Source organism: Zea mays, chromosome 2 (genome assembly GCF_902167145.1).
Source record: "Zea mays cultivar B73 chromosome 2, Zm-B73-REFERENCE-NAM-5.0, whole genome shotgun sequence".
Lineage (NCBI taxonomy): Eukaryota > Viridiplantae > Streptophyta > Magnoliopsida > Poales > Poaceae > Zea > Zea mays.
In genome coordinates this window covers 206,428,105-206,448,953 of record NC_050097.1, presented here as the reverse complement: position 1 = coordinate 206,448,953, position 20,849 = coordinate 206,428,105, and the positions used below count along the sequence as shown (strand labels likewise).

Below are 20,849 nucleotides of genomic sequence, written 5' to 3'. Positions count from 1 at the left end.
GATAGCATGGGATCGGCAAACATCGGCGAATTCGGTTAGCCGCCGCGGTTTCTATTTTGATCTCGCCGAGGTTGTAGGGATAACCGTCGTGTGGGACCCACATGGCAGGGGAGTCTGAGCCCGAGCATGGGGGAAAGAGCTGCTGGTAAGTCGGACCCACCCGCCAGTGAACGACGGAAACACATGGAGTGGTGGCATGCGGCTGAGAGGCCGAGTAGTGGGCCCCACTGCCCAATGAGGGCGACCGAGCGCGCGCTGGGGCTTCTGGGCTACGCAAGAAGCCCGACTGGTGGGCTGCGAAGCAGCATTCAGTCCAAGCGCATGTAAGTCTTTATTTTCTATTTTCTCTTTTCTTTTTCTTTCTTTTTCCATGTTTTAACTTCAAATCTAAATTTGGGTTTGAATTCCAAACTTCATATTGAATGCAGAAGCAAAATTCCAACATGATGCAAACTATATTTTCATGTTATTAAGACAAAAATAAAAATTATTCATAGTCACTACTCTACTTAAACAAATAATATGCATAAATAGGTAATTAAATGATCAGGAATTCCACCATATACATTATTCCTATATTATTGTTTAAGTGCATGTTCAAAAATGAATATTCACTATTTATTTAACTTTAATAAATAAGTTTCATTTCATAACTTTAATTGAGGACACTTTAAAGTTTAAATTTCTAAAGAACTCTAATAGGTTTTTGATGATTTTTTGTTCCAAAATTAGGATGTTACACAAATCTCAATGGAAACTTTACTCCAAGGCTCAAGCACACAACACAACTCCACAACTTCAGCTCACACAAATGCTCTATCACAATTCCCCACAAGGATGGCTATCTATAAGGTCACTTCATTATTTGTGGCACTTGAGACACTTTGATCACTTGGTTGTGTTGCTCTTGTGTACATGACTTGTATCATTGCTCTTGTATGCTCAACACACTGCTTGGGTCGTATTTATACTATCCTAGCCTATAGAGCCGTTGAAAATCCAACCAAAAAATGTTCAAAAAAGGTCGCATCGGACCTCTAACTGTTCTAAGTCCAGTACACACCAGACCTTTGATTGTACCTCTCATGTCAGTGATCATTGGGCAAAGGTGTTTACTTATCAGTGTACACCAGATCTGCCACATCTGTGTCACATCATCCAACTTTTGGATCTTCCCCTCCAACCGTTGGGTACGTTGTTGGTCCCGTGCACCAATTGCCTAGTGTCCCAAGAATAGGGCTGGACAAAATGCTCGTGGCTCGTCGGCTCGCTCGGTTCGTGGCCAGCTCGGCTCGGCTCGGATCGGCTCGTTTAAATTTTTTCACGAGCTGAGCTGGCATCCTAGCTCGGTTCGTTAACGAGCCAGCTCGGTTCGTTAACGAGCCAGCTCGCGAGCTAAACGAGCTATCACATTTCAGCAAAACAAAACCATATACATATCATGTACGTAATAATTGATGAATATGTTATATGTATGTGTGGTGTCTATAACCTATAAGTTAAACTAATGATTGATGAATTATGTCTACGTATGAATATGGTCTATGCGAATATAAGTGTGGGTTAAACTACTAAACATGTGTGTGAATAGTTAATTGATGAGTGATAAGTGGTGTTAATTTGGTGTTATATTGATGCGGTCTGTGAAACTATGAGTATAATTACTATTTTCTGTTGTTAAATTAGTTTAAAATTAACTAGAAATTGATTATTATACACATATTATTTTTTCTACTCTGGCTCGCGAGCTAAACGAGCCAGCTCGAGCTCGTAAACGAGCCGAGCCAAGCTGACTCTGTGGCTCGCTACCTTAACGAGCCGAGCCGAGCCAGCTCGTTAGCTTAACGAGCCAGCTCGAGCTCGAACGAGCCGAGCCGAGCTGGCTCGATATCCAGCCCTACCCAAGAACAAGCTCCCTGCGTGCCCGGTCTGGAGAGAAGTCTGGTGCACATCAGACCCGACCTGGTGCACCAAACTTTGAAGGTCTCGATTACATGCTCTCTATATGTCTGATTTGGTGCACATCGGACCTATTACTATAGGTTCGGTGCACCTACAGTCAACGTGACTTCTTAAATCTTGGTACCTTTTCCCTTAGCTTCGTCTAATTGGTGTCATGGTCACTTTTATGACTTAGACAAATGTCTATTGAGTATATCCAAACACTCTAAGTCATAGGTCTTGACTCAATTCATCCTCTAAATCCATTTGCTCATTTTTTCCTAGACTTTGCTTCAATTGACCCCAAGAACTATGAATTCTAAACCCTAAACTTTACACTTGTTCAAATAGGTTCCAAGATGTTGCTATGGCATGTTAGAACTTATCCAAATATTGAAATGATACAAAATACATTTCCTACTCAATATCCTCTTTTTGTTTGAGTCTGATCTATTTCTATGAATTTGATCTTCCAAATTTGATCTTCCAAATTTGATCTTTAATTATGTGATCAAGCACTTATCAAACTAGTTAGTACATCAAGTTATGATGTTCATGAAACATCAAAATTAATATACAAATGGCTAGAGGCTTATTTATCTTTCACAGGGGATTAGTGAGAGCACCTAGAGGGGGGTGAATAGGTGATCCTACAAAATATACTTAAAACAACACAAACTTGGTCTAATAATTAAGTTAGTGGAGATTAAAACCAAGTTTGAGTGGAGAAGATAACATAAAGGTTCTCTTCATTTGATTGCTCTTCCAAGATATGAAAGATTCTAAGAGCATATTCCAAGTGAGACAAGAGAAGTAAGGAAGAAGAAAAAAACACAATTAAATAAATGAGACAAGAGACACAACCATTTTTATCCCGTGGTTCGGCCAAAGCCTACCTCCACGTTGTGGGGTCCTCCTTTGGATAAGGGTTACAATCAACCCCTCTCAAGTGATCACCTAGATCAACTTGAGTGCCAAGATTTCTTCCTTACATCAAATATCCTTGTTTATGATGAAGCTCCATAATTTGGAGTCTCTCACTAGGGACGATAAAAAACTCAAAGCTCGCGAGCTGGCTTGCGAGTCGAGCCGAGCCAAGCCTATTTTTCGAGCTCATCGAAGGAGCAAGCCGAGCCAGCTCGTTCAGGCTCGTGAGCCGGCTCATAAATGCGCCAAATTAATTACTTTGCAAAATAACAATGGATATTGGATACTTCTATGGATAATATGGTCGTTTCTTAGCTTTTGATGATGAATTTTCAACATTTCATAATTTAGATTACTCATAATTTTGAATGGTGATGTTATATTCCACATTTATATATTTTAATTATTTTATAATATAATAATAGTTATCAGGGTGTGTCTCGCGAGCCGAGCCTCATTCTTGAACTCGTGCAATGGGCGAAGCGAGTCAAGCCGAGCTCGGTCAGCCATCAAAACGCACCGAGGCGAGCCAAGCCAAGCTCGACTCGGCTTGTTTCTAGCCCTCTCTCTCAAAGCATTACAAAATGATCACAATAACAACTTAGAGCAAGGGAGGAAGATAGAATACACACACAAGAGCAAATCACATCAACACACGTTAGAAACACAAAGAAACGAGCGCAAGAACATATTATCACAATAACCGCACAAAACTGCTACTCAGATCTCACTAAAAGCACTAGAATGCATGGTCATAAAGTTTCGGAGCATTGGTATGCTCTTGAGAAGCCTGGTACTGAAAGGAGGCGCATAGGGGTCCTTTTATAACCCCAAATGACCTAGAAGTCGTTGCCTCCTTCCTTATAAAACCGCCTAAAATCTGCACTCTACGGGGGCACCAGACTGGGTCTACGTGCCCCTAGTCTCGGATCTGATTGACGCCTTTCCTTAACCTGGTGAGCACCGGACCGAGTCCGTGCACCACTGGACCAATTGGTGACGTCAGCTAGCCGTTGCGCGCGGGGAGAGCTATTGGAGAAGTGGTCTGGCGGCACACTAGACCATGAACAGTAGTGGTCTGGTGAATTTGAAAATAAAATTCCTGAGAGTGCACTATTCACATATGGAGGCGGTCCGATGCACCCCGGACCAGTTCGGTGCACTAGCCGGCCTAGCGCCCAAGTCCAGGACCCTCACGGACCCGGTTCGGTGCACCACCAGTCCAGTAAGGCCCAGACTAGCAGAACTTCAACTACTTTGAGCCAAACTTCCCAAATCTTTTTCACTTTCTTTGGTAGCTGAAAGTCACCAAGAGGGGGGGGGGGGTTGAATAGGCGAAACCTGAAAATTATAAAGTTTTGAACACGCACTACACTTGGGTTAGGGTTAGAAATAATTTGGAGTGCGGAAGATTGTTCCTCTTGCTATGAGTTGCTCAATCAATGCGAATAACCTTGGGAGCAAACTCAAATCAATATGAGTAAGGGAACTTTAGAGAGAGGAGAAACAAATCGAGTGAAGATCAACACAAATGAACACGACAATTTGTTTACCGAGGTTCGGTTCCAAAGAACCTAGTCCTCGTTGAGAAGGCCACAAAGGCCGGGTCTATTCCAACCCTTTCCCTCTCTCAATCGGTCACTTAGACCGATTGAGTGCTTCTCCTTAATCACTTGGGTCACTAAGACCCCGCAAGGATCACCACACACTTAGGTGTCTCTTCCTAGCTTTACAAAGCACTTAGAAGAATTAGAGTGAGAAGAAGAGAGCAATCAAGCAACAAGATCAACAAAAGAAACACAAATGACCCTCTCTCAAGTCTCTAAGCAATTGAGTTGATTTTGGAGCTTGGAAGGGATTGAATGCTTTGATTGTGTCTTTGGAGTGTTTGCCTTTGCTCTAGTATTGAATGTGAAGATGTGAAAGCTTGGATGGCTTGAATGGAGGTGGTTGGGGGTATTTATAGCCTCCAACCACTTCCTAGCCGTTGGCTGAGTTTGCTGTCGATGGGCACACCGGACAGTCCGGTGGTGCACCGGACATGACACTGTTCACTATCTGGTGTGAAAGGGAAATGGGCTTAATCATTTTCTATAATCGATTTTGGTGGTTGGCGTCCATCACAAACCACATGGACTAATTAGTTTACCAAGATGTATTTTATCTCAGGTGCATAATGTTCAATACAAACCAAGAAAGAAATTAAGTTTTGGGACTCAACAAAGTTTGGAGCAATGACTTGAGAGTGTGCTGCAAGTGGCGCACCAGACTATGTCCGGTGCCCCAGGCCGAGCACCATCTCATCTAGCCACTCTCGGTTTTTCCCAGGGCACGCTCCGCTATAATTCACCGGACTGTCCGGTGTGCACCGTACATGTTTGGTGAGCCAACAGAGCAACGGTCGACTGTAAAAGGTGAACAGTGCAAGTCAGAAGTCAGAGGAGAAAGTCAGAACACAACAGACATGTCTGGTGTGCCACCGGACTGTCTGGTGCAGCTACAGGACAAAGGACTTCAATAGTCAAACGCTCCAAACCCCAACGGCGTGCTGACGTGGCGCACACTAGACAGTGAACAGTGCCCTGTCTGGTGCACCACCGGACTATCCGGTGCGCCATCGACAACAACGGCTAGAATAGTGGTTGGGGCTATAAATACCCCCAACCACGTCCATTCAAGCCATCCTAGTTTTCTAAAGTTCACATTCAATATAAGAGCAATAGCATTCACTCCAAGACACATTTCAAAGATCAAATCCCCTCCAAGCCTCAAATTCAACTCAATTGCTTAGTGACTTGAGAGAGGGTGTTTTGTGTTCTTTTATTGCTCTTATTGCTTGGATTGGTTTCTCCTTCTCATTCTTAATTCTCTAAATGCTTTGTAAAGCTAGCAAGAGACACCTAAGTGTGTGGTGTTCCTTGCGGGGTCTTAGTGACCCAAGTGATTAAGGAGAAGCCTCGACCGGTCTGTGTGACCGATTGAGAGAGGGAAAGGGTTGGAATAGACCCGGCCGTTGTGGCCTCCTCAACGGGGACTAGGTTCTTTGGAACCGAACCTCGGTAAACAGATCACCATGTTCACTTGTTGATCTTCTCTTGATTTGTTTCACCTCTTTCCTCTCTCCAAAAGGTTCCCTTGCTCACATTGTTTGAGTTTGCTCCCAAACGTTATCCGCATTGATTGAGCAACTCTAAGCAAGGAGAACTATCTTCCGTAATCCGATTTAATTCTAACGCTAACCCCAGCCTTAGTGCGTGTTTAAAGTTTATAAATTTTAGGTTTTGCCTATTCACCCCCTCTAGGCAACTTTCAATTGGTATCAAAGCCAGTGCTTCATTAAGAGTCTAACAAACTCGAAGTGATGTCTGGAGATCATGCCAAGAGGGAGATTGTCACAGTCGACAAGGCCATATGCTCGGGAAGGACTATGTCAAAAAAGTCCGGCGACAAATACAAAGAGGAATCCTCCTCCTCCATCAAGTCACATAGGAAGGGTGACAAGAAGAAAAAGAAAATGAAGAAGGTAGTCTACTACGAGATCGACTCTTCATCACCCTCCACATTCGACATCGAGTCTACAACTTCGAAGCGCCACGAGCGTAAGAAGTATAGTAAGATGCCTCTTCACTATCCTTGCATTCCTAAGCGCGCTCCTCTACTTTCGGTACCCCTAGGCAAACCACCATACTTTGATGGTGAAGATTATTGCATGTGGAGTGATAAAATGGGGCACCATCTAACCTGACTCCACGAAAGCATATGGGATATTGTTGAGTTTGGAGCGAAGGCACCATAGGTGGGCGACGAGGACTATGACCCGGACGAGGCCGCCAAAATTAGGCATTTTAACTCCCAAGCAACTTCTTCTATACTCCTTGCCTGCTTGTGTCGAGAGGAGTATAACAAGGTGCAAGGGTTGAAAATGCCAAAGAAATTTGGGACGTCCTCAAAACGGCGCACGAAGGGTACAAAGTGACCAAGATCACAAAGTGCGAGACGATCGAGGGAGAACTCGGTCGATTCGTCCTCAACAAAGGAGAGGAACCACAAGCAATGTACAATCGGCTCAAGACGATGGTCAATCAAGTGCGCAACCTCGGGAGCACCAAGTGGGATGACCATGAAATGGTCAAGGTTATTCTTAGATTTCTTGTTTTTGCAATCCCACTCAAGTACAACTAATCCGTGGAGATCCAAGATATAAATAGATGTCTCCCGAGGAGGTTATTGACAAGTTTGTGAGCTTTGAACTAATGATCAAAGACTCCAAACACATTGTCAACTTGGAGCAAGGTGCCACCTCCATACCCGAGATGCAACCCGTTGCATTCAAAGCAACGGAAGAAAAGAAGGACGAGTCTACACCAAGTAGACTCCCAATCGACGCCTCCAAGCTCGACAATGAGGAGATGACTCTTATCATTGAGAGGTTTCGGCAAATCCTCAAACAAAGGAAGGGGAAGGACTACAAGCCCCATTCCAAGAGGGTGTGTTACAGGTGTGGTAAGTCTGGTCACTTTATTGCTAAATGTCCATATACAAGTGACAGTGACATGGAGAACGACAAGAATGAAAAGAAGAAGATGGAAAAGAAGAAATACTACAAGAAGGGTGGCGAAGCACACATGGGGTGAGAATGGGACTCCGACGAGAGCTCCAATGACTCCTCCTCCGATGAGGATGCTGACAACATCGCCATCAACAAGGGCCTTCTCTTCCCCAACGTCGGCCACAAATGCCTAATGGCTAAGGACAACAAGAAGAAGAAGGTACATTCTAGAGATACCCCCAAATATACTACATCTGATTGTGAGGGTAGCTCTAGTGATAATGAAGATAATTTAACGTCTCTTTTTGCCAACCTTACTGAAAATCAAAAGAAGAAAATAAATGAATTGATAGAATCCATTAACGAGAAGGATGATCTCTTGGAATGCCAAGAGGACTTGCTCGTTAAGTAAAATAAGAAATTTGTTAAATTAAAAAATGTTTATGCTTTAGAGGTAGAAAAATGTGAAAATTTATCTAAAGAGCTTAGTATATGCAATGATTCAATTTCTTGTCTTAGAATTGAGAATGATAATTTATTTGCTAAGATTGAAGAATTGAATGTTTGCAAACCATCTACATCTACTGTCGAGCATGTCACTATTTGCACTAGATGTAGAGATATTAATGTTGATGCTATGAATGATCAAATTGCTATGATTAAAGAACAAAATGATCACATAGCTAAATTAAATGCTAAAATTGCCGAGCATGAGTTAGAGAATGGAAATTTAAATTTACTCGTAGCATGCTTTATAATGGGAGACACCCTGGCATTAAGGATGACATTGGCTTCCAACAAAGGAGCCAAAGCAACATCAAGCTTAATGTCCCCAAGAAATTATCTAATTATGTTAAGGGTAAGGCTCCCATGGTTCGGGATAGAGAGGGTTACATTTTATATCCTAAGAATTATCTTGAACACAAAATTAGGAAAATCCATGCTAGAAAACCTCATTCCATTTCTCATCATGCTTTTATATATATAAATGAGGCATCTAGCTCTAGGCATTCAACTCATATCAACATGCCTAAAAAGAAAACTATTAATGCATCAAATGAGCATAACATTTCATTTAAAACTTTTGATTCATTTTATGTGCTTACTAACAAATCAGGCAAAATAGTTGCCAAATATGTTGGGGCAAACACAAGAGTCTCAAAACTTGTGTTTGGGTACCCAAGGTGCTTGTTTCTAATGTGAAAGGACCCAAGACCGTTTAGGTACCTAAGAACAAGGCCTAAATTTGTTTGGTAGGTTTATGCATCCGGCGGGTCAAGTTGGATAATCGATAGTGGGTGCACAAACCACATGACTGGGGAGAAAAGGATGTTCTCCTCATATGAGAAAAATAAAGATTCCCAAAGAGTTATCACATTCGGGGATATAAATCAAGGTTTGGTCAAAGGTTTGGATAAATTTGCTATATCTCACGACCATTCCATTTCCAGTGTTCTTCTTGTAGATTCTTTAGATTACAATTTGCTTTCTATTTCTCAATTATATAAAATGGGCTACAACTGTCTTTTTATTGGTATTGGTGTTACTGTCTTTAGAAGAAGTGATGATTCAATAGCATTCAAGGGAGTGTTACATGGTCAGCTATATTTAGTTGATTTTAATGATAACAAGGCTGAACTAGACACTTGCTTAATTGCTAAGAATAATATGGGCTGGCTATGGCATAACCGACTTGCCCATGTTGGGATGAAGAATCTTCACAAACTTCTAAAGGGAGAGCACATTTTAGGACTAACAAATGTTCATTTTGTGAAAGACTTGATTTGTAGTGCATGTCAAGCAGGGAAGCAAGTTGGAGCTCATCATCCACACAAGAACATCATGACAACCGACAGGCCGCTTGAGCTACTCCACATGGATTTATTCGGTCCGATAGCTTACATAAGCATTGGCGGGAGTAAGTACTATCTTGTTATTGTGGATGATTATTCTTGCTTCACTTGGGTATTCTTTTTACAGGAAAAATCTCAAACCCAAGAGACCTTAAACAGATTCTTGAGACGAGCTCAAAATGAGTTCGGATTGAGAATAAAAAATATTAGAAGTGATAATGGAACGGAGTTCAAGAATTCACAAATTGAAGGATTTCTTGAGGAGGAGGGCATCAAGCATGAGTTCTCTTCTCCCTACACACCTTAACAAAATGGTGTAGTGGAGAGAAAGAATAAAACTCTATTGGACATGGCAAGAACCATGCTTGATGAATACAAGACTCTGGATAGGTTTTGGGCGGATGCAATTAACACCGCTTGCTACTCCATCAACCGGCTCTACCTTCACCGAATCCTCAAGAAAACATCATATGAACTCCTCACCGGTAAAAAGCCTAATGTTTCTTATTTTAGAGTTTTTGGGAGCAAATGCTTTATTCTTATTAAAAGAGGTAGAAATTCTAAATTTGCTCCTAAAGCGGTAGAAGGCTTTTTACTTGGTTATGACTCAAATACAAGGGCATATAGAGTCTTCAACAAGTCTGATGGATTAGTTGAAGTTTCTTGTGACATTGTGTTTGATGAAACTAATGGCTCCCAAGTGGAGCAAGTTGATCTTGATGAATTAGATGATGAAGAGGCTCCATGCGTCGCGCTAAGGAACATGTCCATTGGGGATGTGTGTCCAAAAGAACCCGAAGAGCCTCCACAAGCACAAGGTCAACCATCATCTTCCATACAAGCATCTCCACCAACTCAAGATGAAGATAAGGCTCAAGAAGAAGGGGATGAAGACCAAGATGATGAGCCACCTCAGGAGGAGAACATTGATCAAGGGGAGATGAAGATGATCAAGGCAAGAAAGATGATCAAGAAATTCAGGACCAAAGACCGCAACACCCAAGAGTCCACCAAGCGATTCAAAGAGATCACCCCATCAACTTCATACTTTGATAGAAGATGCACTAAGAGATCCAGACTGGGTAGTGGCAATGCAAGAAGAGCTCAACAACTTCATGAGGAATGAGGTATGGCATTTAGTTCCACGTCCTAACCAAAATGTTGTAGGTACCAAATGGGTATTTCGCAACAAACAAGATGAGCACGATGTGGTGACTAGGAACAAAGCCCGACTTGTTGCCAAAGGTTATTAACAAGTCGAAGGTTTGGATTTTGATGAATCCTATGCACCCATTGCTAGGCTTGAGTCAATTCATATATTACTTGCCTATGCTACTTACCATGGCTTTAAGTTATATCAAATGGATGTGAAGAGTGCCTTCCTCAGTGGCCCTATCAAGTAAGAGGTATATGTTGAGCAACCTTCTGGCTTTGAAGATAGTGAGTATCCTTCTCATGTTTATAAGCTATCAAAGGCGCTTTATGGGCTCAAGCAAGCCCCAAGAGCATGATATGAATGCCTGAGATATTTCCTTATCACTAATGGCTTCAAAGTTGGTAAAGCTGATCCTACTCTCTTCACTAAAACAATTGCTAAAGAATTGTTTATATGCCAAATTTATGTTGATGACTGAAAGGGAAATGAGCTTAATCATTTCCTAAATCGATTTTGGTGGTTGACGTCCATCACAAACCACATGGACTAATTAGTTTGCCAAGATGTCATTTATCTCAGGTGCATAAGGTTCAATACAAACCAAGAAAGAAATTAAGTTTGGGGACTCAACAAAGTTTGGAGCAATGACTTGAGAGTGTGCTGCAAGTGGCGCATCAGACAGTGTCCGGTGCCCTAGGCTAAGCACCATCTCAACTAGCCACTCTCAGTTTTTCCCAGGGCGAGCTCCGCTATAATTCACTGGACTGTCCAGTGTGCACCGGACATGCCCGGTAAGCCAACGGAGGAACGAAAACCTAGCGCCAACGGTCGACTGTAAAAGGTGAACAGTGCAAGTCAGAAGTCAGAGCAGAAAGTCAGAACACACCGGACTGTCCGGTGTAGCTACAGGACAAAGGACTTCAATGATCAAACGCTCCAAACCCTAATGACGTGCTGATGTGGCACACACCGGACAGTAAACATTGCCCTGTTTGGTGTACCACCGAACTGTCCGGTGCGCCATCGACAATAACGACTAGAATAGTGGTTGGGGCTATAAATACCCCCAACCACCTCCATTCAAGCCATCCAAGTTTTCTGAAGTTCACATTCAATACATGAGCAATAACATTCACTCTAAGACACATTTCAAAGATCAAAGCCCCTCTAAGCCTCAAATTCAACTCAAATGCTTAGTGCCTTGAGAGAGGGTGTTTTGTGTTCTTTTGTTGCTCTTGTTGCTTGGATTGGTTTCTCCTTCTCATTCTTAATTATCTAAGTGCTTTGTAAAGCTAGCAAGAGACACCTAAGTGTGTTGTTATCCTTGCGGGGTCTTAGTGACCCAAGGATTAAGGAGAAGCCTCGACCGGTCTGTGTGACCGATTGAGAGAGGGAAAGGGTTGGAATAGACCCGGCCTTTGTGGCCTCCTCAACGGGGACTAGGTTCTTTGGAACCGAACCTCGGTAAACAAATCACAGTGTTCACTTGTTGATCTTCACTTGATTTGTTTCACCTCTTTCCTCTCTCTTCAAAAGTTTCCCTTGCTCACATTGTTTGAGTTTGCTCACAAACGTTATCCACATTGATTGAGCAACTCTAAGCAAGGAGAACTATCTTCCGTACTCCGATTTAATTCTAACGCTAACCCCGACCTTAGTGCGTGTTTAAAGTTTATAAATTTTAGGTTTCGCCTATTCACCCCCCTCTAGACGACTTTCACGGTGCGTGCCACGTTAGCCGACCGTTGGGGTTTGGAGCGGTTGACTGTTGAAGTCATTTGTCCTCTTGCGGCACCGGACAACCGGTGGCACACCAGACAGTCCAGTGCGTTCTGACTTGGCAGTTCTGACTTCTCCACTGTTCACTGTAGCATCATCAGCGCAGTCGACCGTTGGGCACAATTGACCGTTGCTCCGTTGGCTCACCGGACAGTCCGATGAATTATAGCGGAGTGACTCTCAGAAAACCCGATAGCGACCAGTTTGCGAGGTGCCTCGGCCTGGGCACCGGACAGTGTCCGGTGCGCCACTAGCTGCACCAAAACTTGTTTTTGCTCCAAACTTTGTAAAGTTCCCCAACTCACTTTATCTGTTGGTTTATGTTGAATTTTATGCACCTGAGATAAATGACAACTAGGCAAACTAGTTAGTCCTCATGGTTTGTGATGGACGTCAAACACCGAAATCGATTACATGAAATGTTTTAGCCCATTTCCCTTTTAGTAACTTCCCTACGACTTAAACAAACATAGGTAGCACATAATCCATTTGACTAAGTATAGGAAACATACCTTTTCTCATTGGTTTCTCCAGGGTTTGCAAGAAGCCCAAAACTAAGTCTAAAAGTCACTTTTCTTGCATAAAAGAGTTAGAAGCCAAGCCAAGATGCAAGAAACATAGTATTAGATATGAGCAACTTATTCAAATACTTAAACCTCATGTTTTTGTACTTTTACCTAAAGTTCCACTTTTGTTCTTCATTTCTACTCATTTGGACTTGCTGCCTTTAATTTGCTCTTGCTAGAACCTTTGCTCATGCTCATATTAAAGTAGTTAGTCTAATGCAGTGTGTTGAGAACTTAATCACTAAAACAGATAGAAATGGCCCTATAGCATATTTCAATTAGGAGATGTCAAGATTGAAACTAGAAACATTAAAATTAGGGTGCAGACACTCATGTTAAAAGCCCACCCGTCGAAGCGATGGCATAAGAGGTGAAGGTAAGCACTAGACAACCCGAGTTTACCACATATTCTTTTCTTTTCATTCATTCCAAGTTAAGTTATTGTAGCTTATACATATATAATGTAACTACATATAAATGACATCTAGATATGTGATAGGAACATAACAGATACAAAACCATGCTAACCAACACAAAGATATAGGTGAGAGTTTTTTAAAAAAATATACAGGAAGATGGAAGGGTTGGTTTTGGTCTTCTTTTTTTGCATTGGGTTGCACCTGGTATGATCCTATATAGTGATGCTATATATAATAGTCCATCAAATCAAATAGGGAGTTCTTTATTTTACGTTAGCAAAGTGCTCATATGTTACTACTGTTTACATTTATGTGTAAGTATAAAATATACGTCAGTTGTCTAGATGAGTGTGAATGTAGATTTAGAGTCAACAATTACGAGGGACCATGAGTCCACGACAACGCCGTGGGAGCATAACGCGAGGAGCATAATTAGTTTTGTAATTAGACTATGGTCTTGTTTGGGATAACTCAAGCTCCAGTAAATTTAGTGGAGTTGGTGGAGCAGGTCATTAGGTGCTCCAGAAAATCGTGAAGCTAAAGTTATAAGTCTTTAGAAGACATTTAGATAACTCATTTTGTTTATTAGTTAGATTAAAATTATTTTTTAAAACTATTTAAATTGATATGATAAACTATAGCTCCACACTTGAGCTAGAACCTCGAGTCATCGCAAACACCCCCTATATTTAATGCTTCTAACTACTCCCTCCGTCCACAAATGTTTGTCGTTCTTGCTTTTTAAGGAGTCAACCATTTTTAACTTTAATCATATTTATATAAGAAAATATTAATATTTATAGTACATAATTAATATCATTAGGTAGATCTTTGAATATATTTTTGTAGCAAAATTATTCGAAATATAAATGTTGCTAATATATTTTTGTAGCAAAATTATTCGAAGATATAAATGTTGCTAATATATTTTATAAATCTAGTTAAACTTAAGAAAGTTTGATCAGCACGAATACGATAAACATTTGTGAACGGAAGGAATAACATACAAATATCTGATGTTATAGCTACTAAATTTTAGCGGGTGAACACCATTTGTGCAAAAGGATAAAATGCCAATATAGTAACTTTTTGCATTTTTTTCTTATCTATTTTTAAGCAGACATACTAGATTACGTCAACTCAAGCCTGATGGAAAAAGTGACTTTCACAAGGTGTACATGTTTAGGTTTGTTTGGCTGGACTATGAATGGGAAAAAATGTTATAGGTTGTGAGCTGTAAAAAAGCTATTGTAGTCTGTAAACTGCTAAAAAACTAAAACCCAATTGTTGGAACCCACTAAAAGTCGCTAAAAAGGTTATATATATATATATATTCAAGGTTCTATCCAAAGCCGCTTAAAGCACGCTCAGATGTGCTTTCAGTTTTGCACCGGGAGAAAGTCGACTTTTAGAAAAAACTGTTTTTTATTCAACCCTTGGTTTGAATTTTTGCTTTTATGGAGCAAAAGGCAAAGCCAAAAGTCAAACCAAACACACCCAAAAACAACCATTACACTATTAATCGAGCTATTTTGTATTAAGAGGGTGTTTGGTTATTTTATGTCCAATTTGGTGTATTTAGTTAGGTGACTAATTTTTATTGACTAAAGTTTAGTAACTAAAGTACCATGTTTGATTCTAGTGACTAAAATTGCGTAAAGAACATTAATACGAATAATGACGCATTACCCCTAAAAATAACCCTAGATCAAGGACAATAAAGAGAAGGAGTGCAAGTGGGGTAAAAATCCCACTTTAGTCACCCCCTTGAATTGATGACTAAAGGACTAAACTTTAGCCACCTCTTCTTAGTCACTGTTTGCTCTTAGTCACCTTTCTAAATTTTAGAGATTAAACTTTAATCCATAGAAATCCTGTTTGAAACTATGTTAGTCACCCTCCCTAATATTTTAGGGACTAATGTTTAGAAGGTGGGAATTAAACAACCCATAAAAGGTTGTCTCCAGCAGCTCACATATTCCACCCCTATCTCATTCTCTATTTCAAACTTCACTCTGCAAACAGTACCGTCTACAATACCACATCCTCTATTTTATACGGGGACATATTCGGTCCACATGAACCTTTGGTGCATATATAGTACAAATGAACTAACAAAATTCACAAAAATTCTAAAAATTTCATACATATTTTTTCATTTTACTCCAATTATATACAAAATTTTAAATTTAACTGTAATAAAAAAGATAAAATTTCTGCCAAGTTTTAAATAAAAAATCGGCAAAAATCTTCTCTTTTTTATTATAGATAAAATATAACGAATTTAAATTTGAAACTTTGTATATAATAGGGTTAGTATGGAAAGATTATGTATGAATTTTTTCAGAACTTTTTGTAAATTTATTAATTCACATGCATCATATATGTACCAAAGACTCATGTAAACTGGATATATGTAAACTGGATATGTTCTCATTTTACACCATCCACGATCAACTGAGGACAAACTTATTACTTTACTAGTCGGTTGCCCGTGCGTTGCGACGGCTTACAACAATACCCACGTAAACTATCCATAAAAAACTTCAAGATTTTTTATTAATTGTCTCCGCTCTCTGTATAATATTTTTTTGATTTGGCTAACCGATGTTATTGTTTACTCCATGCAATATGTCTTGGTACAACACGACCAATGAAGTGAGCGATTAGAAAAGAGTTCACAACGACTGACTGAATGAACATAGATTATAAAACGACATAATTCCATCATACAGAGACCAAATAAGACAAAGTTTGTGAGCTCAAGTTTCTAAAATAAGTCCCATGAAGTTAAACTTATAAAAAAGTTAGATCAAAATATGGAGTGATTGCTAAAGTCAGGCATCAATTAAAACTGGATGCGCTCCATATAAATTATGTTACTTCGTAGCAATTACTAACGTTTAAAACCAACAAATAACCTTTCATTTTGCTGTTAGTGTGACAAATCATTGTTGCTCCATCCAATTCAGCAACCTCAAACACCATGTAGTCCATTGTGCCAATATGGTCCCAGAAACGACCTAATGTTTGTAAGAGCCAAGAACGTCATACCGTGTTTGGGCTGTAGCCTCGGCACGTAGTGTTGGCCCGGCCCGACACGATTTTTTTTATTTTACAAAAAAGTATATACCTATATACAATTTATATTCAATATTAAAAACATTTTAGCATAATGTTTTACTGGTTAGACAGCTTCACCCAGTGTCTCCCGTCCTTCTTCCATCAGGACATGGGTTTGAACCCCACCTTCTGCACCGTTTTTAACATTTTACGCTGATTTAATTAAATGGGTCGACGGGCTAACGGGCTGGCCCGACATAGTTAGCAGGCTGGATTGAATCCTTCGCGATGGTCGCCTACTTGACTAAACTAAGGACCTCAACGGAAGCTTAGCAGGCCGGCATGACGTGCCTGGTCCATAGTTGTGGCCCGCGTGCGTCTAGCCCGTGCCGGACGCTGTTTGGCCATCTATAGACGTGCAGCGGATTAATTTAAAATAGCTGTGAGGGGTTATTTATAAAAAGATGACGCATGACGACTGTTGAAACTGGTGCTTTAAGTATAGTACTAGGAACGTGCCCGTGCATTGCAACGGCGTATAAATTATTCGATAACTGTTAGTGCATAACGATCATATGAAAATGAACAACATATATATCATCAACCTCAATATCTTATAAATTCACACTAATAACATGAAATGTGTGTGCAACTTAAATAGGGATAATTTATTTCCTAATATGCCGCCAATATTTACAACTGACAATGGCGTCCTCCGCATAGACGAACCTAAAAAAGTTAGCATTCCTTGCAGCTACAGGCGAATCAAACATTTCTTAAAACCCAGAGTTGACGGAGCGGGCACATGCATGAGAGCCGGAGCGATTGCGGGAAAGCAGCAGGGAAGACAGGAAGTACTGCCTTCTTAGTTACCTACAACTTATCTGGCACCCGCTGCACATAGTTGTATGACAGATCAACATTTGAAATTGTCATTCCGATAAGTAAATATATTGTATGGACTGTTCATCCGAGTCAGCAAGTATTTGAATCTACAGGACCTTCAATATATTGGAGAAGACTATGAAGGCACAAAGTTTCCAAACAGGGCGGCTGAGACAAGGAAACCACTACAATTGCAGCTGGTATATCAAAAGCAGGCCTTCATTTCCAAAGTCACGTACGTCCTTTTCTAACAAAAGAGATTTTTTTCTTACAACAAAAAAATATAGAGATTCTATACTCAAGTGAATTTTATAACACAAGGTGCCAGAATGCAAAACCTTGATCTAGATAGGCCTAGGGTCGTAGTATTCTGTTGCTTTCACACCACAGAGGATAATCTGATTCAGGTACAAGACACCTATTGACCTGAACAAAGAACAATGGCACCTCCCATCAAATGCAACGACCCAAATGCAGCTGGCCGTGAACCCTCAACTGATGATCATAACAATGTGTTAACAGGCCATGAGCCAGGTCCACAGCATCATTCGTTTTCTACAAGAATGAACTAACAACTGCCCCCCTGCAAGCACCTACGATCTGACCTCATTCTTCCCAGCTTGAGTCTGGGCTCTAAAACTTTTGTACGGAGCGTTCGGGGTGTTCTTCACGTCCAGCTTATCGATTTGAAGCCAGATATGGCAACTCCCATAATCGTGAATTTCACCTGAAATGTCGGCAATGCATGCAGTTGTGCGAGCCCTTCCTCCAGTCGTAAATTTCTAGAGAGTGCCGGTGCTTTGTCTTTTGGTATCTGCCCAATTGTCCACAAATAGGTCTGCATAAGAAGGCTAGCATCAGAGAAGCATAGCAAGGTGAAGGTACATGTAGAGTGCTCAGCTTCGAGAATTTTCTGAAGCTACCTACTATAGACCCCTTACCTTGACCGGTGACAAGATCAGGTATGAGTGGAGTTACTGTGGAACTTATGGTAGGAAGTACACTAACCTTGTCGGCAAGGATGTCAACCGTGCCATAGTTTGAGTCAGATCAGCAGAAATAATAAGAGGGGGCAACTGGAACTGCACTGTTATCGAATCAATAGGTTTCCCAGGATCATTTCGAATCCCGACCATCACACTAACGCGGCAGTTCCCGGAATCTGATGTTAATTGTGGTTTCACATAGATCGGTGTCTTCTTCAGTTTCTGAACCCTGCTCGTTTGATCAAACGTGAGCGTGCTGAGTGTGTACAGAAGAAAAGCTAGCGCACAAATGAGTACCTGTAACTCATGAGCTTGAACTGCCCGTCGGGAGGAACAAATGATAGGATCTGATTTGATTCCCAAGGCCTGAATCGGACGCAGGGGTGGAAGGTAACATCATTGATAATTGCAGTGTTAGCAAAGGACATGGTCAACTCTGGCACACCTGGGAGGCTGCAGTTTACTTGGACTTCACCGTATGCTTCGCATTTCACAAGAACCCCCTCTCTGTGCACCAATCAACGAACAGGATACCAAACAGCAAACGAGCCTCAGTAACATAAGAAAAATTAAATAAAACATAAGTAGGGTACTTTCATGTGCTATTATGCTATACCACTACTTAATAGTATGAATCTTCATTCTTATGATGCTCTTTTTTTCTATATTTTCATAGCACTTGCTAAAGTGCAGAGCATTCATAAATTGAAGGTATAAAAAAATAGATTGGAGCTCAATGTACAGAATTACTACAAAAATGCTGAACAATAGTACCTTCCAAAAACATTTGACCAGTTACTGTGACTAAGGTCCTAAAAGCCATATTAGCAGAATTAATGGATCTCGTTTATAAGACATTAAAAAGGAAAAAAAACTGGAATACCTGTTCACACATGCATCAAGTTCCTCGACTATGTTAACATAGACTTCATTGCTTGCATCCTTGACTGTTGTTCTTCGCCAAGGTACAAAAGAAGCAGCTGCATCTGGAAGTTTGCTGCCAAGGGTAGAACTCTTGCCAGTAACAACATTCAACATTTTGTTCACAATATTAGGTGGGGTGATCATCTCTTTCAAGATGTTTGGCTCAGTTGTGAGTGTAAAACCATTATCCATCATCTCATCCAAAATCTGTAGTCGTTAAGCACTATAGAATTAGAGAAATTTCAGAATACATGCACTGGCAAGTGGCAACCGCTTAGCAAGCAGCAAAACTTGATTGCAACATGCAGATTAGGAAATTTATAACAGACTCAACAAATTCAACAGTAGATCAATGGCCTGCCTTGATCTTTTAAATTTATCACAAAATCCTGAAGAAATTTATTAAAATGAATAATATAGACAAGTGCATGGTCACAAAAATGAAAAAGAAAACAATACCTTTGTACAGCTCCTTGTAGAAGCAGCCTGGGTCTTTCTTTGGAGGTGACCGTGCGCTGGTCCTTTGCTCCAAGAATTCCATCAGTCCTATAAATACAAAAAATGGATCAAGTGACATAGAAACACTAACTTCACTGGTAGCAACACAATCCACAGATATACATAGATCTTCAAAAATGGTTCACACATGCAGTGATCAGAACAATGAAATATAAATACAAAAATGGCTCAGTGTTCAACATACCCTTGCCAGGAAAACCATACTGACCAAGCATCCGAGTGCTCAAAATGTCCAACATAGTGACATTTGACTTGAGCACTATGCTAGTTAGTACAACCTAGTAGTGAAAAAGAGGGGCGAAAAAATCAATGCCTCGAAAGTCAAGCGGATGTGAGGATATATTTGAAGTTACCTACTACAGACCTTATCCATGTCCCTTTGTCTGGTAATAAGGGTGCCTGGAGCTTTAGGGTTGTATGAATTCTTAACCCTAACTGGAACATCATGAGCTATATGTTCAATTCATGATGGTTAGTAAAGCAAATGCCAAGAAACAATCAATATAGCTTTAAAAGGTAAAAAGGGAACATATGTTTATCTACTGAACATGATCTTTCGTTTTTGAGAAGTATGCAACTGAAAGATTCGTTTATTCACTGAGAAGCAGCCTGCTCACACTATACATGTGCAATAAGGATGAATATCCTGTACCGTTGTTTAGTTCCAGAACTCTTTTCTTGAGATGGTTAGTAAAGCAAATGCCAAGCAACAATCAATATAGCTTTAAAAGGTAAAAAGGGAACAGATGTTTTGTGTACGTTAACATAAAAAATACAGAATATTCTGTTGTACATAGTAGTCAATCAATTTAACTGTTGTAGATCATTCCATTGTGTTCATCCAAAAATTGTTGGATAATAGTTTGCCATCAGTCCTATATACAAGCATATTAGTGCAAGATATAGGTCTCTAGCAGTTGCATGTCAAGAAGTCGAGATAACTCACTGTAGATTGTTTATCTTCTTTATTAGTACCACCAATTTTGGATGTTAAGGAGTTAGACATTGCATAGACTTGCACTTCCAAAAGGTTTTGCACGTACACTGAAAAGGATAAGTACATCTGGCAAGAAAATGTTAGGCTATGCTATAAGACGATAAAAACATAAATTAATACCATCTCCAAATATAAATTAATTTCGGTCAAATGAAAAAAAGTAGATGGATCAGATGTGGCAGCTGATGCTACCTCTTGATCTGCATGGTAGAAGTCATGTAGTCCATTACATTCATTCATTAATATTAGGTTTGTCTGTCCTGAAAAATCCCAAACATGAACTTG

The 20,849-nt window shown here is 40.4% G+C and overlaps 1 protein-coding gene across 1 annotated transcript; it reads right to left on the bottom strand.

Moving 5' to 3' along the window:
* Positions 1-18,109: 18,109 nt before the first annotated feature.
* Positions 18,110-19,532, bottom strand: LOC103647679 (AP-3 complex subunit mu). The gene is made up of 3 exons (XM_020549132.2): positions 19,008-19,532; positions 18,422-18,631; positions 18,110-18,353 (listed from the first exon to the last, which is right to left on the bottom strand). Exons 1-3 carry the CDS (start codon positions 19,241-19,243, stop codon positions 18,125-18,127), a joined length of 675 nt encoding a protein of 224 aa, XP_020404721.2. The 5' UTR covers positions 19,244-19,532; the 3' UTR covers positions 18,110-18,124.
* Between the last annotated feature and the right edge of the window lie 1,317 nt (positions 19,533-20,849).